The following is a 17,932-nucleotide window of genomic DNA, read 5'->3' as shown; positions in this document are numbered from 1 at the left end:
CTGTGAGAGAGATAAAATGACTTGCTGCAATCAAGATTTTATTTAAAGATACATGTTTTCCTTAAGAATTTATCTAGATTTTACTGAGGTGCCTATCACTGCAAGAATAAAAATACTATTTTCATTAATCTACAATTTGATATCCAGCCGTCGTCAAGACCAAATCCTTGAGACTTAAGGAGCACATTATTTGTTTAGAAACCCTTGCTGCCCTTCTTTTGACTTTGGTCAGGCAACTGAACTAGTTCGAGGGATGGGGCTACTGTAGTCTTTTCTTGTCTGCCTTTTGTCACTAATCATACCTCCAGGTACACTGTTCCTGCAGCAGAAGGCGCTGCCTTGCCCACGAGAATTGAAGCTTTCTTGCTCATACAAAGCAGAAGAACTCTCATACCAGGTGAAAAAAGCTAGTGGTGACCTGTGGCACATCCCAACCATTTTCACGCTGAGACATAGATCCAGGCCCTGGGGAGACCTTGTCTGTCACTTGTGAGGACAAATATGGCACCTCTCACTGGTGCAATGGTTACACAGGTCTTTGCCAGTGAAACATTGTCATTGCAAATGCAGAGCCTACTGTGTGAGTCATATGCCTTCCACTGGGAGGCCTCTGCTCTCGGTAGTACCTGTTTCATGCAGGGGAAAGCAGCCCCTAAGGGCAGCTTCATCCAGCCCATGCCCTTCCCCACTGTGGATACAGGCAGGGCTTGCCAGCAACAGGGGACACAGCAAAGAACAAGCTAATGCAGATAAATACTGGAAAAGAGGGAAAAAAAAGGAAGAAAAAGGCAGAATGAGTGAATGCACACTGGTCACAGTGGTCTCCCCTCTTCCCCTTTTTCACTTTTACTTATAAGGGTAAAGAGTCTTTGCTATTTGTTTCAATTTCTTTGGCGAGGTCTAATGCAGTTTTACCCCTGGCAGTTCTCTCCCCAACACTCACTTCCTGACCACAAAGACACAGCTTTCTTTGCTACTCAGTACTTTTTCTTATTTCTGTAAGCTCTCTATTTATTCCTTCTACACTTCATTTTAGGTTATTCCTTTTGCCATGAGTACTGATGTGTTGTTTTCCTATCTTGTGCTGCAAAACAACTCATCCAATTTCCAAGATACTCACTCTCAAGTAAATAAATGATGTGAAAGGTTTCAGCCTCACAGTTTTAAGGCTGCCTAAGCTAACACCAACAGAAAACAAATGGATACACAGGAAACGGACAAGTGGCTGTATGACTTCGCCTACAGTATTCTATTTTTTTATAGTTTCCCTCTCTTTTAGTGCAATTGCAAGGATTTCCACAGGTCAGCACATAGCCGTGACAACTGACAAAGACATGCTGTGAGCTCGGTTTTACTGTATGCATTTGCAAGCAGTTTGCACGGGGAAAAATGAAGAAAGCCAAAAGGTCAGTTTGATGCCAAATGCAGAGAAACTGAGATATACTTCAATGTGCAAATGGTCTTAGTCCATGCCTTTTTTTTTCTTTCTTTAAAATAGTTATTGTCAGGCAAAACAATATAGTCTTCCTAGTACCGACTATTCTACTTGCCTTATATATAATTTATTCTCCCAAAATTTATATATAAAATATTAGCTAAAGGAACAGCCAGTAATCAATAATATGGGGGAAAACCCCCAAACACTATTACTTAGATACGTTCTATGAGTGAGTAATTATTACTTTTTTAAACATTTAACAATAAAACTCTATTAACACCTATGAGACTCATATGTAATGGATACTCCTCATCTGTGTATGCAGAACAAGCATCAATCACATTTCACAAGTTACATTTCATATAGGTTTCCCACATGTATGGATGCATAAGCTGTGGGATAAAGTTTTATGCATATTGAGAACCAGAGTACAATAAAAATCATGTCCATGTTCCAGTTTTAATGCCATTTAATGCAAATTACCAACGCCTATTTTCTATTTACTCCCATCCCTGTGGACTTTGCTTTATCCTTCCAAAGCTCAACACCTGTCCCTTTAACATCCAAGGAGGAAAAACTGGCTTTGTTTCTAGCCAACGCACAGCTATTGCAGAGCTTCAGTGCATCAGAAACCTTGGGAAGGTAAGATGGAACAATTTTTTTAGGACTATTTCTGAGCATTGAAACCTCTGGCACAAGAAGGCCCTTCTCTCTCAGTCTTTCTTAAGTAGAGACAGAAAAAAATGCCTTCAACCTCCCTTCCAAAGTCTACTTGACTTTGAATTCATTCAAAGCCAGGATAAGTCATGAATGTGTAAAAGCTGGAGATACTAAAAAAAAAAAAAAAAAATTGAGTAGAAGTTACATCATTTAGCGGGGAAACTGTTAATATTTCAAGGATAATAAGGGGGAATTTGGAAAGAGAAGACAAACATTTCACAACAATGATAATTTCTTGCAGACCAAATTCAGCTCCCGACTACATTATACCTCTGTACACTTTCTGTATCACTGTAGCTGCAGAGAGACTCTGGGCTACTGTGCTAATGCTAAGAGGCCAAAATACAAAGCATGCATCACTCTTTCACTTGCAGACTTGAATGACAGAAATAAACAAGTGCAAAGGCTGTTGATTTTAGTATTTCTTTTTTTTAGCATGCTGATACATTAAATCAGCAGAATTGTATGGAAAGCAATGGTGAAAACATCAAACAAATTTTGCAAGTACTAAATACATTTTGTAATACAAGCAAAAAAGGTAAGGCATTTCCTTTAAAAAAGATATCTGTTCTTAAAAAAAAATGGATTATTTTCTTGCATTCATATTTGTCTAACAAATAGCGCTCTAATTTACTACTGACCTACTGATTAATCCCAAGCAATATTTCTAATATTTATTAAAGAAGGAATCTGAGTGAAGACTTCAGGTCAAGATGAAGCAGGTTCTTTGAAATTTCTTTAAACAAAATGCTCGTACAATCTGAGCTCAACAAACTACTTAGCTTTCCATCCGCATCCCTCCAGCTGCTGTGCTGTGGGAGGTAAGCTCACCTTTTCTATTCCCCTGGCAGATAACCAAGGCACACGGAGGTGCATGCTGCCTTTCATAACAGCAGTGGAGCTGGAAATCAAACTTTTGTCTCCTTAATTTCAGGCCAACACTTTCACCTTTGGAAATTATTTCCTATTTAAGAGACAGTTCTCAGAAGCATAGCCCGGATATAAACAAATGTTGTGGAATGCAGTTTGGATCCTTTGGTATTAATGTTCAACTACATGCTTACACCTAAAAGTTCAGTTTTACACCCTTGCAGTTCATCAGTGATCACAGGAAAAGTTTGCACTGCATTAGTTCAGCATACTTTGAATCGAAAAAAAAAGCCTGAATTTGAAAAAAGGTAGGCATCCCAATTGTTTAGGGATGGCGTGTTTCAGGACATCATCCAGTACAATAAACATAGCACAGAAAGTTCACAGAAAACTTCAGCCAGCCTTACAAACCAGAGGGCCCCTGCCCCTGCAAGCCACAGACATGTACCTGTGCAAACAGAAATCTGGGAGATGAAAGATGATCACCGACTATTATCTGAAGTGCCTGGCAAGGGAAGAGATAAGAGATTTGGCAGCAGAATTATTAATTGTTTTAAATCTGAAATAAAGCAAGCTAAGAAAATATTCTGTGATTCTGTATAAATTTTACTGAACTCTGACAGAACAGTGTGGTAGACTACAATACACTGTGTTAAAGCAATAAATATAATGCAGCTGCAGGACTTCAAACCCGATGGTGTTTCCAACCGTAATCTCTACATTCAAAGACTTAAAGTATGCTTTCAAAATAGAAAGAAGACTAATGATGAAATGAAGAACAAAATGCTTGGAACAAAATGTAGATAAGCCACAGATGAATCTGAATAGATACAAGCTTGGTGTTGAACTACGGTGTTGTGGTTCACATCATACTACTGTATTCACACTACATAGGTGAGATCAGACTGACACAGAGAAATACTCCCCCAATTTCCTGTCATATATGATTTTCACCTTAGTAATGTGATCCTGAAAATCCCAAAAAGAAAGAATTACTATTAATGTTAGTATAATCCTTTTTTTTTTTTTTAATAAAGGAGGTAAAATGAATACGAATTTATGGCACACAAGGAAAGCCATGTATTTAGGAATTCTTGGAATAGAGCAATTCAGCTGATGACAGTAGCATTTTGAAAAAATAAGGTATTTTAAATAACTATTTATGGCTCCAAAGGAGCAGTTGAAACTTATTATACTAAACATATGACATGGTTTTCAAACAGTTCTCAAAACACCTAAACTGGTTACCCAATGCCACACATGTTGTTGTTGTTATTAGATATCATTTACATAGCATTGTAAATTTACACTGAATTCAACAAAAATTGAGTTAGGCCCATTCCCTGCCCCACAGAGGTTGTAAAAAATGTTCCCAAATATACAGCCATGTGGTGGGCCCATTAAAAAAGCAAGGAAATTTTCAAGCTCTGGCAGCAATACTGTTTTCTAAAAATGACTCTGACAACAGGAATCCTACACACCAAGAATCTTGTATTAATAAGGACTGGGCTGAAAACAGTCACTAGTGGTAAATTGTGGAACCAAATCCTATGAGAATGGATGCAGCATACTGAAATGACCTGTGGAGCTAACTCTGATGGATTTATTCAGTGCACGACAAAAATGGAAAAGGAGTACCCTTCAGTATAAACTTCTGCCCCAACATTGCTACAGGTCTAGGGTAACTGTATGCTTACAGGAAAAAAAAATCACACTCAAAAGAGGCACGTATAGCACAAAGACAGAGCAAGAGCTAGCATGTAATGTGGTTACCAGCCCAAGCTGCAAAGGTCTGCTTTAGAAAGCTGCTTTAGAAAACTTTCTGTATTTCTTAAGCTGATAATGAACTTGTTACATCCCAAGACATCAGCAGCTCAGGAAACTCCCTGTGGCACAAGGCAAATACCAAAAGGCAGAGCACAGGAGGTGGAGGGCAGGTGGGTGCAGCAAGGCCAGTGCTGCTTGCCTCAGAGAGGCTGTAACTTCTGTCCTGTTAACAAAGTGCTTTAGCCATTTGGGAGAGGTTTTGGGAACCAACACAGAGGGTGAGCGTGCTTCACAACTTTGAATGGATAAATCCCTTAGTCAGCATATCAGAAATAACCTTTACACTTACTCTAGAGCAAAGCTCAAGTTTTCCAAGAGGGCAAAAGGTCTTTTATGTGAATAAACTGGCAGAACAAGTCTCCAAACTGGGATACCTGTGGGAAGTCTGATACCCCTAGTTTTTCACTAGAACTTGCCTTGGTGGAGCTATGCATCATTTATATCTATGTTAGAACAGAATCTAGGTCAGTGATCCTGGAAAAGGCTTCAACTCCTACCACCAAACCTACACTAAACAGATGTTGCCCCAGAGGCCAGCGATATTATTTTATGTGGCAGCATTTTGGACCACTGCTGTAGATCGGTGGGTCTCAGATTAGCTCATTCATGGCACAAAACAGCAGGCAAGAAAAAAACCCAAGGCAGCAGACTGCCTTGAGGGTCTTGCTCTTTTGACTGCTTTCAGAACTTGGCAGCAGCAGGACACACAAACACCATATCAGTGTGATCAAAATATTTGACTAAGCAGAGGTATGATCATGCAAAATGAAATGTAAATAGTATGCATATGCAAATGAAAATCCACATATTTCAATGAAATGTGTCTCTGTAGTCTGAGGTAGAAGGAACATACTACAATACTGTATGAACTTCATACAATATTTCGAGCATAATCATTGTGATAGAGTCTGATTGAGGAATTAATTGCAATGATAATGGCATACTCTTGATATTAACTTAAATTCTCATAAATATAGAAATGTCACTTATCTGTGAGTTCTTGTAAATAATGTGACAAGGCAGAATTTTCACCGAGACATAAAAGGAAAGGAATGGGAAATGTATTTAACAGGACAGATTATTCCATGAATGCACTTGGTGCTTTATTCTTATCACAAAAGAAGTATTATAGTGTAAAATAAAGCTGCTAAAAATATTCTTTAACGTTAGAACTACTTTTCAAACACAATGTCCAATTTATTACAGAGAATTGGGAGGAAAAAATGATGTTGTGCAAAATAACTTCTCAGGTAGTCATGATTTTATCTGACTCCCACTACACAAATTCTGCAGCTGTCTTTTTCCTTAGGGGAGCACAGACACTGGCTCAATCATAATTACTCTTGAGTTTTCTCTATGCTGACTCTGTGCAAATTGTAAATTATTTTTTATTTCTGCTTCCAATTTTAAAGCAGTAGCAATTCACATAACCTAGGAAAATTTAGAGTAGGCTCTTGGTAGAAAGGGGAAGGGCAAAAGGGAGTAAAGGAAAAACTTATGTTTCAAGAAGATATACTTTTGGTCTTAATTATATCACCAAATATTACAAGAGATTTGTACTGGTGAGAACAGTTGTGTTCATCTGTATCATTTATTGCTTTTCACACTGGTTTTGAAAAAGTATCAGTCCTAAGTTTACATATTTTATGGCACATAGCAAGCAATTACAGCACTAACTTCTCTGGCTCTGCGGAAAGAGTTTTGTCCTGATCATGGCACCAGTCTATCTGTATGATCTGTTTCTTCTCCTAAAGTAGTCAGTGGCACAGCCTTTGACTCACTATAATACACAAAGGACTTTCAAAAAGTTCTCGGTCAATTTTTCTGTTCAGTGCCACATCTAGCTAACCCTTAAATCTGCAGGTAAGCAAATGTGAGCCACAGACATGAAGTGGTCCCACCTGAGAGAAAAAAAAAAAAACAAAACAGAAAATTCTCCTGAACTTCAGAAGTGTCTCCGATGCAGTTGGCCCTTTCGGAATGAGCGATTTATTCATACTCAAAAGGCTGGCCATTGCAAGCAAGGTGGCCATCATAATTATATTTTTCCGTTCTGCCTCTGGAGCCTCTTCTGGGCATCAAAGTGATTCTGAAACAAAATGAGTGATGTATACTACCACCAGTAAAAGAAAAATGAGAGGGAAATACTGCTTTTGATAAGGGGAATCTTTTGCATTTTTTAAATAAAAGTTTGGGATATTATAGTTTTAAAAATAACTTCATCGCTAAATAACACCGGTATTTGCAGAACAGGAATTTGTAGTCCAGCTTTTCATCCTCTGGAGCAGCAATGAAATTGACAGCTAAGCCTCTCTAACTCTGTGGTAACTGGGGATAACGTATAAAGACAGGAAGAAATCTGCTTTCTAGGACCGTTCTTGCAGTGCTGGCAGTTAGTAAAACTGTATTCTGATTTGTTAGGTGAGTAATTTGATATGGAAGTCATCAGGGAGAACACAATAAATATGGAGCAGCAGTTTTGTTTGTTTGTTTTTGTTACAATTGAGTGTACTTTTCTGGTAATAAAAAAAGTACATTTTATCATCTAACTTTACAGTTCTTTTCAGTAACTCCTACAAATAGGAGAATCCTAAGGTGGGGTCAACAGCAAGTTCCCAGTGAACAAACTGGGGAACTTGTAATTCAAGTAATAAAAGGGATCAGAACCAAATTCCAAATAATTGCCTAGGCTTTTCCCTATAGGTTTATTCATACCTTCAGATTTCCTAAAATAACTATCAGGCTCCAAGATTTGCATTTGTTCATTTCATGCAAAGAATAAAAAAAGAATGAATGCCAAAAATGTTCATATTGATGACATCTCCTCTTTTGATCAAAAAAATTGCTGCTATTAATTTTGCCAAAATGTGAAAATTTCATCATGATACAGTGAGGTTTCAAAATATACATTGCAGCTATACACAACAGCTACAAATATCTCAATATTTAATTTCAAATAGACTAGCTACCATTATCTCAATATTAAATTTTTCTTGGATGTCTGTTCTTTTTAAAGACACTGCTTAAGTCTTCCATTGTTCCAAGTAATAGCTAGACTTTCTATTCATTTCAGATTCTAGCTATCTTAGCTGCTTTTGCTGCCATTTCTCTTTAAACTCATGAGCCTGTGCTGCATTCCAAAATAAAGATACATTCCTTTCCATGTCTGTCTCATGAACTCAGTCCAAACCCTTTATTTAATTATATACAATGTGCAATGCAGCAATCCCCCTTCCTTCAATATGCATATCCTCAAGTGCATGTTATGTTTTCAAAAATCATCACACATGTTGAAGATTTCTACAAATACCTGTGGGACATGAGCCTGAAGCTTTGGGGAAAAATGTGTCATATGTGTTCACAGACATTTTCTGTGCAACTCGGGGAGCTCATCTGCAACAAAACTTTTTAACAAAGCAATAGATGCCAAGAAACACTGTGCTGTTACAAGCAGTCAAAGTATAATATTCCTCAACCTTTTCTCCTTCATTGTGATGTTTTGTAGGTACTCCCACATTTCTGTATTCCTAGCAGTATTATTTTCTGACCTATCTTCCAATGTTTCTGCAAGAATCCTCACTGAAATATAATTCACGTGTGTAAGTCAAAGTCTTTAAAGCGTCAGCTTTCACTATGCCATATAACTGTAATAAATACAGTGTTCCTCTGTGCTAAGATAAGGGGACATTTTTATATAATATTTTTTGTCTTTTGACAAGTCTACTGAGTTTCCCAATAAGTCACAATAAAATCGAGAAATTGTAGTGAATCCTCACTACAGGATTTTCAGACTTCATTACTGAAACATCTTCGAATACAGAAAACAAGTTTGAACCCAAATTAAAACAAATACTCTTGATAGGTCCAAAGCCTTTTCTGCAGGCATGTTAAAAGTCACACACACTGAGTCCTACAACTTCAGTTTTACCAAAATTAACATTTACAAACCTCGAGACCCAAGGAAATTTGTCCAGGGAGTTGTCTAAAAAAATTAAGTGATATTGGTAGCTTAGTTAAGGAAACTCTGTTGAAAACATCTGAATTTAGGATCTGTACTCTAATCAAAAAGATAATTCCACAAAGTAATCAGGATTTATAGAAGTCAAAAGGTCATGAATATTGTTAAAAACCAAAAGTTCTTATCAGGTGACAAATAAAGCAACTTCTTTCTAAGGAAAAGGGCAGAATTTCATATAGTACTTTAATTATTAATTTTCAGGAAAACTGTATTCAAAATTTTAAAAGTCTAAAAACCAGATATATTAATGAGATTAAGATCTAATGTGAAAGATTTCCAAATAAATATAAATAGCTGTCACTTTATAAATTTACTGTGTTCTATGTTACGTGTGATATAAAGCCTCCTTATGTGCCTGTCATGAACCAAGGACATCAGAAAGTGTGTGACAGTCTCCCGCTCATCACTGATTTTCAGTTTGCACTACTGTAAATCCCAAAATAATCCCAAGATGATGGGTGCTCTACCTTCTGCTTTGAAGAAAGTCCTGTCCTTCAGATAGGCCAATAATGCAGAAGTGTCTATTATGCAATGTGCCAAGGAAAGTGAAGACTGGGGAGGACTGCAGTGCTCTGCTCATACTTCCAACAGTTGCAAAAGAGCAGGATAAGCATCAGTGTAAGCCACGATTTACATCATCCTCTCTAACCAGATAACGAGTTGCGCCTAGAAAGCCAGCTAAAATCTCAAGCCTTTGGAAGCAGAAGTAAGAAGTACACAGACAAAATAGTTTTGTAAGCTCAGGCACAAAGGTATTTTACGCTAGATCTTAATGGGAGGGTTGCTGACTCCATTGGGCAGGTCTTTAGCAGATATTTTCATCTAATTCTATGGTAAATGCACACAACTCATAGAATGTCCTGAACTGGAAAGGGACCCACATGGATCATCGAGTCCAATGCCTGGAAAAAAAAAAACAAAACAGCAGGGCAGAGTGCAAACGCAGTCCCCCACTACCACAAGTTACGCAGTCAAGTTTCCCACATTTGGGGAAATCGTAGGGGTCAACACACCTGAAGTCCAGGGAATAAGCCTTGTCCTGGGAAAACCACCTGTCTGATCATGGTGTGTCCCCTGCCAGGTAAGAATGACCCTTAACAATGAGAAGGAACACCACCAAATCGGGTATTTGTGTTATGTTGCTGACCTTTCCCTTCTGCAAACTCCCTGGAATTTATGTAGAAGAAACCCATAGGAGCTGACTCCAGAGAGCAAGTTCATGGTTTCAAATGGCTGAAATGATGGTGGAAGCATTGGTCCACTTTGTAACAGAAAGTGCATAACACATATTATAGTCTGGAGGCTCCAGCTCTCTTATTTCAACTCAACTTGTTAATTGTTGTTGTATTTTATACAGTTGTTAATTTCCAAACAATTTCTCATTTGCAACTTTAACCTCCTGATGCTGTGCTAATATTTTCTGTTTGACCTTTTTGTTTTGTTTTGTGTGTGGGGTCTTTCTTTTTGGTGTGTGTGTGCGCGTGTGTGTGTGTGTGTGTGTGTTTTGTTTTGTTTGTTTTTTCTTTCTTTTATTTTCTTTCTTTCTTTCTTTCCAAGGCATAAACCCAGTGTTTAATGAAGATGTTTTGTTTTTTTTTTTCCCATTTTTCTAAAACCCTGGCAAACCCATACCTGAATTTATCCAAGTTTCTAACTTATTTTTTCACCTCTGATATCTTTTAACTCCTTCAAAATATAAAGGTACTGCAAAGCTTACTTATCACTCCTTCACACTTAATTCTGTTCCTTTGCACATGTTCTAGTTCCTTCTCTACACACAGAGTAAACTAGATATAGATTAAAATAGTATCTGAGAGATGAGTCCATTTTTTTTTCATTAACCGTTATTCTCATTGTGAATTAATCCATATTCTTTGCTACAATTACAGACAATATATTTACATAACATACGTGGAAACTGAATGCTTTGTGTATTTATTTTGGTGATACAATGTGATGCAGCACACTGGACTGTAGCTTTTTAATTGATCAAATAGCCTTTTCCATGCTCATTTGTCAGTAGAAAAAACTCTCAGGAAGTTCCCTTTGGTTTTAATAATACAGGTCAGTAAAACTCCAGTGAAATGGAGAGAATTGCCTGAAGAATGAAACTGGTTTGTTACTTTGCTATTAAGATTCATGGAGTTTCCTTGCTCCTGAAGTGGAATGGCAATGTACAGGGCAACATAGTCAAACAAAACTCATTTAGAGGTGGTTGTATACAGGCAGTGCAGAACACCCTTTGTGGTTCAATTACTGCTTTCAAATAATAAAAAATCCCTACAACTACTGAAGATTTCTTTTTGGAAACCTGAGAAGAAACAGATGAAACAGGAGTGTGACCCAGTCTTAAAACAGTGAATATAATAAAATGGTGCTCAAAATGACTTATTCAACACTAATAAATACCTTCAGATATTTCACCCACCAAGGACTATTTCAGCACAGTTTTTGTGTAAGCAGAAATGTAATCCAGAGCTGCATGCTAAAAGCCCTTGCAAATGTATGCAGATGTCAGCACTCAGGAAAAGTAAACCATATCAAACTAAAAACATAAATAGAAAGCCTCCACTGTGAAAATAAAATCTTAAAATTGCTACTAAATGTAAGCAAATAATGCTTTGGAAGGTGCAGATACCAAAGCTATTAACATTCAGGCCAGCTACAGACCTTTTGCTAGAAATTTCAGATCCCTACCTCTAAAAAGATAAAAGATTGCTCTAAAAGTGCAAGACTTGACAAGATTTCACTGTATGCAGTGACAAGGCCATTAGAGAATCTGTTTGCCTGTCTGAGTCTGACAGTTTGTAGAGGCTCAAGATCAGTGTGAGAAATCAAATTTTAAAATAAACATACCCTGAACTTTAGAAAAGGATGAGATTCTCTTTGCAAATAAATCATGCCCACAGATCTGAAAGAAGTTTGTAGCATGTAAGAGAACTTGCAGTGTAAAGAGGAGGAAACTAAATGGAAGGCAGAAAAGGATGAAAATAGGAAAATACTTGTCCTGGTTTTGTTAAAAACAAGTTTCTCTTTAAGTGAATTTGCCTGTCAGCTAAAGCCTTCATATTAGCTGCATTTTCCTGGAGAACCAGACACATGTTTTGGTGAACATAGCAATGGAATGCAAAGTTATTGATAAGCATGGATGGACGTCTTGCGAAAGGGACAACGAGAAACAGGTGACTAAGAAACCGACCGTGCATAACATTCCACTCACATGAATACTTCATATAAAAGTGGGAGATCACAAGGATCTCGGCCCTTTTTCCCTTTTCCCTTCTGCTTATGGCCGACATTAGGAGAGGACCTTGCTAGTCATCCCTGCGAACTGAGGCCTAGTGACAGACTGAATCCAGCTCCGGTTGGCAGCTGAGTCCAGTCCAGGACTTTGGTTGCCGGCTCTGCAGTTGATGAGACTTTCAAGATTGGTTTTGTATATTTTGTATTATTTTCTCTATTCTTATTAGTAGCATTAGTAAAACATTTTTATTTTTTCCAACTCTCTTCTCTCTGCCCTTCTTTCCCTCTTGGTCGTCTGTCCTTAGTGGGAGGGGTTAGAGGGAGAAGTAAAAGGGGGAAGTCGGGAGGGGATAGGAGGTTAACAATACATCTGCCAGGGTTTTATTGTCACCCCGCAATCTAAACCCTCAACAATATTGTATTTGAAATTATTTCCTTATATGGTTTTGCACAGACATTGGTTGTGTGATGTACTGAAGAAGAGTAAAATGAACAGAATGAGACAAAGAGCTTGCAAAAGAAAAACGTGTCTTGAGTAATAGGCAAAACTCTAGAAAAGGCTCTGAAGAGAAGGATATATAATATGAATAGCAGACTTATGGAAAGACTAGTACCCAAATGCAGAAGGAAAGAAAACAGAACCACAAGCATTTCTTCTTTTAGATTAACTGGCACAACAGTTTGCCATGTCTTGTGTTGAATGAGTTTACCCGCCCCTCAGAGCAGGGACTGCTTCTTACAGGCTGTTAGAAAATATGGCACAACAGAGCCATCGTTCTGTATTCCACTTTGGGACACTATGCTGATAAGGGGATCTCATTTTTTTAAAATGAGTTTCTGAGTTCTGAGAACAATTTGGCAGGGATTGTGACTAACAATGTGCTGTTGGTTTGATGTCTTTTGTCCCAGTGCTCCATGGCTGGATAACCTGATGCATAACTGTAATCTAAACTCTAAACCCTTTTTAATCTAAAAACGTCTTAAAGCACTTGACTTACCTATGAGAGGAGAGCTCCCTGGGCTGACGGTCATTTTTGTTCCTGAGGGAGAGGTCAGAACTGAACGAGTGCTGGTCCCAGCACTGGAAAGCACTGCTGTCAAGTCTTCTAGGTAAGGAAGAGGTCGTGGAGGCTCTGGTAACAGATTGGGAGACTGAAGTGATGAGCAACAGTATAGCAGAAAATTTTTTAGGGACAACAAAAAACCCACCACCAGTTATTGCTGCATTACTTGCCATGCTGCAATATTACTATTTCAAAGAGGCAGTCTAAGCAACTTTGGGCAACTACTAAAGGTCTGCTTTTTCTCACATTAGGTGAGACACTAGACAAATTATTAAAAAAAAAGATCTGGATTGGTATGACCACAAAATGAAAGAAATTCTGTCTGAAGGCTAACAATGCATTCTGGTTGACCCTCGTCATATGTGATGAAGTTACATGGTGTAAGGAGATACATCAGCTTCAATGAAAAAGCAAATTTATACAGCATATTAATAGAAACTGAATCAAATGTCCGTGTCAGTCAGTGGAAAACTTTTTCATGTCAGCTACAACCTGGATCAAGCACTGCTTAAATATGGTTATAACCCTGTCAAATCCTGTGGTATACTTGGGCAGAGCTCCAAAGGACTGAGAGTTCAGAGGTCAAGTCTATGCTGAGAGCTACAAGAGTTAGTTCTTTACTAACCACAATGCTATTTTTTAAAATCAATTATGTTGCCTATCATTCCCAATTCTGTTTGTCATGGAAATGATGAGATATTTAAGGGAATGATAGCTTCATCCCCTTCCAATTAGATCACAGCACAAACTAGGCAAGTTTTCCCTTGCTCATCACATTCAGCACCAGAAGTATGAGTCATGGATGCTTGACCTGTTTCTTTCCAGCAAGGAACTAAATATGTTATTTGCCTACAAACACAAGCAGCTGGCAAAACTCACACTGATTTTCCATTTTTAAAAACTAAGTCATTTATAACAATCAAAAAAGGATTTAGAGATCATGTGGGAGTGTTTCATTAGAGGCTGAAACCCAGCTGATTTTTTTTTTTTTAAGATTTTTTTAGATAGAGTTTCTAGAACCAGTGTGGATTCACAGAGAAATCGTACAAACATTCATAAAAGAGTTTTTTTGTTGTCTGTGAAACTGAGAAATCTAGCTTTAAAACTTCCTCTGGAAGCTGCATCATCCATGGAGCCTGGACTTACGCAGGTCATGAGAGATGAGGGCTGTAACAGATGCTTTAATGGTGTTGCACCAATAACAGGGATTAGATTTTAAAATTTTAAAATTTTACTAGGAAAGGAAACCCCTTTCCCATACATAGAGTTACCACCAGGTAACACTTTCACTCATGCTTCACAGCTGACATCATCTTTTCAAATCACTCAGCTAGGTTTTCTGTTTTTTGCTTATAAATAAATAATAAAAATAAAAGTAAGCTTCACCCTTCACTGAACTTGGGAAGTGCTTTTTAAAAGTGCATTTTGTTTATGCACCTGTTTGGTATGAAACAGGTCAGTACCACACAGCCATGTAGAGAAAGGCTGCTCAGCAGAGGCAGGGCACTTCACAGGGAAAAAGTGGCATCATTTTCATTTCAAGAGATCCACTGTAAGAAATGGTGAATAAATGCGTTTCTTAGCTAGCAAGGCCAAAAGAGTGAAATTGAATATGTCAGAACCAGGAGGTGCAGTCTTTGTGCTTAGACATTTTCTGCTTATCCATCTTCCTTACACCACCGCCTTGTTTCAGGTAATGATGCCCAGAGAACAAATGCAGACTGATTCTTTAATTAGAACAAGGCTGCCTGTATGCCATTCCCTCTTTCCACATTGTCTGATTAGTTCTGCAGACTAGATGTGCCAGCAGCCACATTAATAATGCTGCAAGTGGAAAATACCCTGGACTTACCAAGAACCAGCAGTTGGGAGCTTTCAGTTACTTCCCCACGAAGATTGGCTGCCTTGCAGGAGTACAAGCCCTGATCTGACAGAGAAACATTTGCAATTAGCAGCAGCCCATCATGCAGATGGCGACCAGAGGGCAGCTTGACCTTGTTCTTAAACCAAGTAACTTCTGCTTCAGGAACACCTGGAAAAACATTGACAAAACATACCACAAGTAAGATAAAGTGTCATGGTTGCTACAGACAAAATATGTTAAGATAGATTAAAATAAGATTTCAAGGCAACTTCCGACTGACATTTTTTGCAGTTCTGAAGTGTTTTGTCAACTCTTTCACATTTTCTGGATTTTTGTTTGTTATATCCCTTCAAGACAGAGAAGAGTTAAAACTGAAGTCTTCTCTTTTAGTGTCCTGGAGTTGTACAAGTGAACTCTGACCTCATTACATTACAAGCAAGCCTCTATTGGATCCGAACGAAGGTTAATCTAGCCCAGTACCCTGTCTTTGTAAGAAGCCACAGGCTGATGCCTCCCCAGCCTCCCAGTGGTTTTAGCTCAGGATCTTTCTGAGCCAGATGTAACTTCTGTGCAGTTAGAAGCCCTCCAAGGACTTCTATTAATCCATCCAATCTTATTTTTTTGAAATTATGCAAAAAAATATCATTTACATCTTCAGAAAAACAGTGTCCACTCTCTCACCAGGAGTCTCTGGCAACATGTTGTTACAGATTCATAACCCACTATAGGAAGAATTATCCCATTTTCTGTGCTTGGATCTAAGGTCCAGCTATCTCTGTTGGGTACCATCTTGTAGGAATGGGTTCTGATATATAGCTGGCAACACCTCTGATCTTAGAGTAGCTAGTATTTCTTTGACATAGGGATTTCTACCTCAATTGAAATGCATACCAGATCAAGTAATTTAGTGTCACTGACTATGAAACAATTGGTTTATGTGAAAACAGTATTGGAAGTCTCAATAGATGGGATAGACGTATGGAGCTGTACCTGGGAGGAAACGATACTGTGTGGACCTATGGCTGTGAGGAATAGCACATCACTAATCTCAACAACTGCTGGAGTGCATGCTTCCCTGTTAGCAGTACTCTCCTTAAGTGGGAGGCAGTGTGTTTCCTTGTGTTTACTGTAGCTTAAGGACATGCATACAGGCAGTTATTCCTAAGTATCTGCTGCCACCAAAATCTTTCCCTGCCTTACGTCACAGCAACATGTCCCTCTGCCCATTGCTCGTATCTTTCAGGTTGTGTCTCCATGTCCAAACCCAAAACCTACTCTGTTTGTCAATTCCACGGGCCTGGCATCAGAAATACCTCACTTGGGCCATGCTCACTGAGCACGACCACCCATTTTTCTGTATTTGTAGTAACCGCCTGATTGCAGGTGGCTTGCTAAGTATGTGCAGATGTAAGCGAGAAAGGGAGATTTTCCCTGTTCTTCCACATCAAAGCGTTGTGGTCTGTTTCCACCTCTCCCAGAGTCACCTGGTGACTTTGCCAAGACATCTGGAATGAGTACATCTGAGCTTGGCAGTCAGGAAGAAAAGCTGAAGCCCTGTGAGAGCAGAGGCTTTTGTCCACATTCAGAAAGTTGCAGGAAGCAGTCTGTGAAAGATCACAGGGTTTTTCTCACCTTTGTCTAAGGGTAAATAGCACATGATAATCTGGACTCTTCATGGCATACCCAGAGAACTAATAATTCATGTCTATGATGATGTTTTCCAAAGGCTTACTCTTGTTTGTGTTGCTACAACTGAGCTTTTTCAAAAGGGTGGGCAGTTGGCCTGTTTCTGACTCCCCACCCCTGCTGAGATGGGACCAGCACACAGCTCTCCATCTGGCTGCTGCTCTTTGGCCTATGTGGCATGGGTGGGCTGACCACCACTTAAAACCTCACCCTGATTTTTTCCAGAGCATCCAGGCAAAGTCCACAGGGGAGTTCAGACAACTGCTGAATGGCAAACAACCCCAGCCCTCGAATTTATTCAAGCCTGTGTGTCTACCGTGTTTCCATTGTGGAGAAAGGAAGTTTGAGAGGTGAGCTCTGAAAACCAAGGGAGAGAAAATGGAGACTCTTTCAGTTTTGCAGATCCTGAGATGGAAAACATCCCAACACTTCTTTTCCCAATGCCACTCTGGTGAAGGGATGATCCACTCTTTTTAGCAGTCTAAGCTACTTACAGTGTACAGGTTTTCACATTATGGCTATTACCAAACTTGGGCATGGATGAATCAAGTGATGGACATCATAAATAAACAATCACAAGATTATGAAATTATAAAGCTTTCTCCCATACTGACCAGGGTTCATCTTCTTTTTTTTTTTTTTTTAGACTAGTACTGAGTACAGCTTTCAAATTTTTCTTGAAAAATTTGAAAGACAACTGCAAATAGTGAGAGAAGAGGAAGGGATGAAGAGTGCCGAGAAGGGTAAAGAAGAGAAAGTGGCAATGCGTATTTTATATGACCACAGTCCTCAAGAGCAAGGACTCAAAATAAATAAATAAACACAGAGACACAGACAAAACTAAATTTCTTCTAGCAGACTGTTGCTCAGATACTCTGGTGTCCTCTTCACTACCCAAAGAAGGAACAAGAGGTTGAAGGCAAGACGCCTTACTGTTGAGATATTACTGTCAAATCTAAGAAAGGTGTCCTGTACCTACAAAATGTCTGGCATCTCTACAATAAACTTTTTCTGACTGCTATTTACTCTACCAAGTGTGTGCTTCCTCTGTCTTTAATGTGAAGTTTCCATGCTAACAGGAGATTATTTGAAACTAACCTGTACAGCTGTTCCTACAGTTTGGTTTAGGGAAGATAAGCAGTGTATGTCAGTGAGCAGCAGCTTCACTTTCCTTTGTGCTTTCACCTTTAGTGATGCATGTA

At 38.7% G+C, this 17,932-nt stretch overlaps 1 protein-coding gene and 1 non-coding gene across 6 annotated transcripts in view; both read right to left on the bottom strand.

Annotated features, from left to right (window-relative positions):
• ADAMTSL1 (ADAMTS like 1) overlaps positions 1-17,932 on the bottom strand; it is a 438,476-nt gene that overhangs the window by 14,438 nt on the left and 406,106 nt on the right. For all 5 annotated transcript variants that reach the window (XM_065046188.1, XM_065046189.1, XM_065046190.1 and 2 more), the window contains 2 exons: positions 15,033-15,212; positions 13,115-13,249 (listed from right to left, as the gene is read on the bottom strand). In XM_065046188.1, coding sequence (XP_064902260.1) covers positions 13,115-13,249; positions 15,033-15,212 — 315 coding nt within the window. The remainder of the gene's footprint in view (positions 1-13,114; positions 13,250-15,032; positions 15,213-17,932) is intronic.
• Positions 9,799-9,962, bottom strand: LOC135577465 (U1 spliceosomal RNA). The gene has a single exon (XR_010469277.1). It is a non-coding gene; the product is annotated as a U1 spliceosomal RNA (small nuclear RNA).

Source organism: Columba livia, chromosome Z, assembly GCF_036013475.1.
Source record: "Columba livia isolate bColLiv1 breed racing homer chromosome Z, bColLiv1.pat.W.v2, whole genome shotgun sequence".
In the NCBI taxonomy this organism is placed as follows: domain Eukaryota; kingdom Metazoa; phylum Chordata; class Aves; order Columbiformes; family Columbidae; genus Columba; species Columba livia.
Note: the sequence above shows the minus strand (reverse complement) of the source record. Positions and strands in the feature narration are given on the sequence as shown.